Source organism: Xyrauchen texanus, chromosome 9 (assembly GCF_025860055.1).
Source record: "Xyrauchen texanus isolate HMW12.3.18 chromosome 9, RBS_HiC_50CHRs, whole genome shotgun sequence".
Taxonomy (NCBI): domain Eukaryota; kingdom Metazoa; phylum Chordata; class Actinopteri; order Cypriniformes; family Catostomidae; genus Xyrauchen; species Xyrauchen texanus.
The window spans coordinates 12,114,865-12,120,067 of record NC_068284.1 but is presented as its reverse complement, the minus strand read 5'-3'; the positions used below and the strand labels follow the sequence as shown (position 1 = coordinate 12,120,067).

At 36.7% G+C, this 5,203-nt stretch overlaps 1 protein-coding gene across 1 annotated transcript in view; it reads right to left on the bottom strand.

Annotated features, from left to right (window-relative positions):
* Window positions 1–3,331: 3,331 nt before the first annotated feature.
* slc1a7a (solute carrier family 1 member 7a) overlaps window positions 3,332–5,203 on the bottom strand; it is a 41,860-nt gene continuing 39,988 nt past the window's right edge. The window contains exon 11 of the mRNA XM_052134003.1: window positions 3,332–4,602. Coding sequence (XP_051989963.1) covers window positions 4,330–4,602 — 273 coding nt within the window. The 3' untranslated portion in view covers window positions 3,332–4,329. The remainder of the gene's footprint in view (window positions 4,603–5,203) is intronic.

Here is a 5,203-nt window from a genome sequence, read left to right as displayed (position 1 = left end):
ACAACACATTTTAAACATTAAACTATACATTTTAAACAATGTTTAGATTTCTTGTGAGATTGATTAATAATTTGCCATTCTTACCAACTGAACTAATGAAATCTAATTTTATAATCTGTTTTTAAGCTATCAAATGTCCCTAATTAATGCAGATTAATTTGGCTACGTTAACACCTCTCATCCGCACTAGAACAGTGTTTTAGACCACCGAAACAGCGTTTGCGAAAACACTCTTTATTAACGTACACTTCTGAAAACAATGTTTTCAGTTTCCAAATGAAAATGGATTAGTGTGGATGTAGCCTTAGATTTGACTAATATTACTTGTAATGCAATTTATGTCAATGTAAATGCATTATTTGAGAGTAATAATGTAAAAAGCCTGTACAAAAATGTTTTCTTTTATTTACAAATAATAATAATAACTGTATTTACAGCCATTTTTGCATTGACACCTATAAAAAGTATTGTTTGGTTTTCATAATTTTTCATTACTCCAGGTTATGTGGTTCGGTTTTGGTCTGAATCTGGGCTTTGAAGGTTCTAGTTCATTTGGAACTGAAATGTATTTTCCATAAGACGATAAAGATAATTTAGCACTGTGGCAGTGCCTATAGATATACTTCTTTATTCACAAAGATGTGGCATGTATGTTGCAGAGTATAACATCTAACATGAGTGGGACACCTTTTACAACTTTATTTCTACATTTTAGTCTTGTAAAACTGCCTTCCATCTTTAATGACATTCCCTTAAGCAAACTGCACTCACAGTAAGAGCCTGTCTGTGCAATTTTCAAGAACATATGCACAATGGCTCGAGAACAGTTCATTACTAACTACGATCTTTCTTAATTTCCTCCACTTTGAATTTAACTTGCTTCCCACGCAAGATTGCAAGTACATCTTCAAAGTATTGTTTTGTTAAACTATCTGAATTTCACAAGCAGTGAAACTATCAGCTGCTTACTCAGTGGACTGCATAATTATGCCAGACTAATTACATACAGGCAAATATGGTAACAAAATATTTTTCACTTGGTTGAAGACCCAAAGAATCATAGAGTTGTACGCATTAAAATGGCATTTCACCCCAAAATGAATTTCTTTTCATTTACTCATCATTTACTCACCATGATGAAGTTTCCAAACCTTTGTTTCTTCAGTGGAACAGAAAGGGAGATAATAGGCATAATAAAAATAATGTTTGCATCTAATCATTTGCATGTCAGTGAGTTCTACTGGGCATATCATGGAGGATGCTTTTGAAACCTGGAAAGGTAAAAAACATGGTTAATTGATTGAAACACTATAAAACCTATAAAATCTGGTAATTTAGATGTTTCCAGACCTGAGAAAGTCATGGAAATTAATAAAATCTTAAAAGTTATGGACATTTTTGTAGTGGACGGATATACTGTATATATACTGTATACGGATGTACTGTATATATACAGTGTGACAGTCAAAGATGATGCATTCTGAGCAACCTCAAAGGGGTCATGACATGCCTTTTTGTATTATTAGGGCCCAAGCACTGAAAGTGTTTCTTCTAAGAATTATTATTCTTCTTTTCAAGGTAATGGGTGCTTTTGGGGCACTTAACATGCTTAAAAATTTAGCACACACACAGAGTTGTCTGCTATTAGGCCTGGGAAAAAGGTCACACATAGGCATGTAAGGCACTTTTGACTAAAGTGGTGGGGTCAGTTTCACCTACAGTCACCAAACTTGGTACATATATTGTACTCATCAGTACTCAACAACTTTCAAAACTAGAGTCTTTAGCTCTGTCCAACAGGAAGTTGGCCATTTTGGATTGAATTTAATTTTTTTTTTTTTTAATTGTAGGCCCTGAACTTTTAAATACTCCTCCTAGGGGATTCATGTGACTGTAACCAAATGTAGGCAACATTATGCCAAGACATTGATGATGCTAAATTGCGAACATATATTTGATATATTGAACATTGTTGTCATGGCGAAGCAATAAATTGAGGCCAAAAATATGAAACGGGACGTTCCTTATATCTTCTGTGTGAATTGTATGATTAAGGTGAATGTGCAAAAGTTATTGCACTGGTGTATAGGGAGAGCTTTGTAGCACCACCTTTAAAATGGGCATGTAAGACGGCCTCTATAGCACCCCCATTTTCACCTACAGTCTCCAAAATCGGTATGTATATAGTTCTCATCAAGCCAGGCAACTTTCATAATTATAGTTATAAGCTCTGCCCAACAGTAAGTCGGCCAATTTGGATTTTTTAAGTATCACAGTCTCTGAACTTTTAAATACTCCTAGGCGATTCATGAGACTGTCACCACATTTAGACAATTATATGCCAATACGTTTAAGATGCTAAATTGTTAATAGATTTTTTTATATATTGAACGATTTTGCTATGGCGAGGCATTAAATTAAATGCAAAAATGGGAAAACGTGAATTCATCATACCGGGTGACCTTCTTACATTGCTCCAAGGTCCAGTTCCGATGCACGAATGCCCATTGTAGGTGCTTTTGACAGTGGACAGGGGTCATCATGGACACTTTGATAGGTCTGTGTCTACGCAGCCCCATACATATCAGGGTGCAATGCAATGTGTGTTGTGGCACATTCCTCCCGTAACCATCATTAAGATTTTCTGTGACTTGTGCCACAGTAAACCTTCTGCTGGTTCAGACCAGACGGGATAGCCTTTGTTACCCTTGCACATCGATGAGCCGTGGCTGCCCAATACACTGTCACCAGTTTGTGGTTTGTCCTCCTCGGACCACTGTCAGTAGGTACTCACAACTGCTGACCGAGAGTACCCCACAAGCATTGCCATTTCAGAGATGCTCTGACCCAGTCATCTGGCCATAACAATTTGGCCCTTGTCAAAGTCACTCAGGTCTTTACTCCTGCCCATTTCTCCTGCATTCAACACATTGACCACGAGAACTGATTGTTCGCCTACCATCTAATCTACCCAGACCTTGATATGTGTCCTTGTTAGATGATCAACTTTATTCAATTCACCTGTGAGTGGTCATAATGTTTTGGCTCATCAGTGTTTATAATATTCATGTATATGTAAACATGATTTAATTATATATTAACATAATTGTTATTATCATTCAACAAATGCATTATTTTTGAATCAATAAATTATTATTTTTAATCATAATAATAATTTACATTAACAGTGTATATATTACGTAAGATTTTTAACTGGGTTAGGTACATTCAACAGGACTGGCACATAAACCAGCAAACACAGCAGCTCTTCAAGTAAACATTTGCAAACCCCATTCATTCAATACCAAAAATGTTTAATGCACAAAAGTAAACAACACTGTCTTTAAAAGAAATCACTGAAACATATTAGTGCACAGGCCCAACAATGTTAAAAACATTTCTTATTATTTGAGTATTTGGTTTCTAAATGTCTTTGAGGTCTATTGTGGTCAGCACAAACCAATCTGGGTCAGATTTTCTTCTACCTTTGCGGATAAGTGCATGTCACTTAACCTGTCCAGGATGGCATGCACCTGATTTGACTAGATTACACCAAGTGACTGATGAATTTGTGGCAAATTACAGTAGAGTAACTTCCCATATCTTGATGTCATTGGATGCATGGTCTTCAACATCAAGATATGGGAAGTCTATGCATTACAATAGGGTTAGTTGCACTTTATTATTTGCATTAAACACTGCTGTCTGGAACCCCATCAGAACTGCAACCCAGACAACAACTGGTTTAGGTGTCCAAATGCTTGTTGGGCCACTTATAGTTAAATCTTCTTCAGGGGACAATTTATCTTCTCTCTGGAAGTGAAAGAGAGGACTGAAATAGAGAAAGCTTTAATCAAAAAACTAAAAGAACAACTAATAAAAACAAAAACACACAGAAAACATCTCAGCAGCATTTGAAATATGACAAAATAAAATATCATAACACACATCCACATTCCATAGATGAGGTGTCCGCTTTCAATAAAGAATGTGTGATCCCTCCAGCAGATCACAGGGAATGGACAGAATAACAAAAGCACTCTTATGTACTCTGATCTCTCTCCACACACTTAATCGTGTAGCTTAGCATCTGTTCCATGAATTTTAAAGGAAATGTAGGAGTCAGTAAATCCCCTTAGAAGGTCCAAAGAACCACGGTCCCCCTACCATGTCAGCTTCCTTATATTAAATTCCTTTTGGACCTACAAAGTTCACTTAAATATTCACACACATACTGAAATTCCAAAATGTGGAGACAGAGAGCGACTGGCGTCTTGCAGCTCTTGGTCTTTTGGTTTGATATGTAGACCAGTCACTCTCTGCAGGAGTCTAGACATTGGTCTCCAGACCATTCATGTCAATGGTACAGTGCTCTTTGTCTTTGTGCTCGTGTTTAAAATGGTGTGGAGATAGGTCAGGGGACTTCTTCTTCTCAGCAGGCCTGATGCCTTCCTCCAGCTGCATGAGACGGGCCACGTCGGGTGAGAGGTGATCGGGTTTCCTCATAGGGCCTGGAGGAGGGGACTGGAAGCAGCCCATTTTCTGGTAGGACATCATCTGCTGAATACTGATCATGGGTTTGGTTTCACAGATGAGAGGGATCTGCAAGGAGCATCAGGAGAGGACAAAATCATGACTTCTACAGTTACCATTGTTTACCATTGAGAAATTTCTTCAGATCAGCTTTAACTAATTGGAAATATGGCTTGAAATGGATCCAAACCAATGTTGGGGAGTAATTACATTTAAAATTTACATTTTAAAAATAAATACATTTTCACAATAATTTTTCCAATGTGAACATTTAGCAGAGTATCGCTGTAGCATCACAAAACACTACATTTGTCATAATGTTATGCAACTGCAGCAATTGAGTCATGGGAGTTAAAAATAAATGATTCCTTAATATTTAGTGTTATTCTGATTTATTTTAGTGAATCATCTTGATTTTCTCATGTAAATGAACTAGTTCACATATATAATTCACTTGAGCCCCACGCATTCTTTTTTATTTTTTATTAATTATATTTATTGTAGGTTTTCAGACAAATAGACAATACAATCACAGGACAGAACCAAACACAAACAAAAAAAAATAAAAATCCTTCAGTTGGATTCAAATGTGCAGGAAACCACATCGCCAGGCACAGGCAAGGAAGGTCAAAACAGATGTTTGCCTAGTGAGACATTATAAACCAGGTGA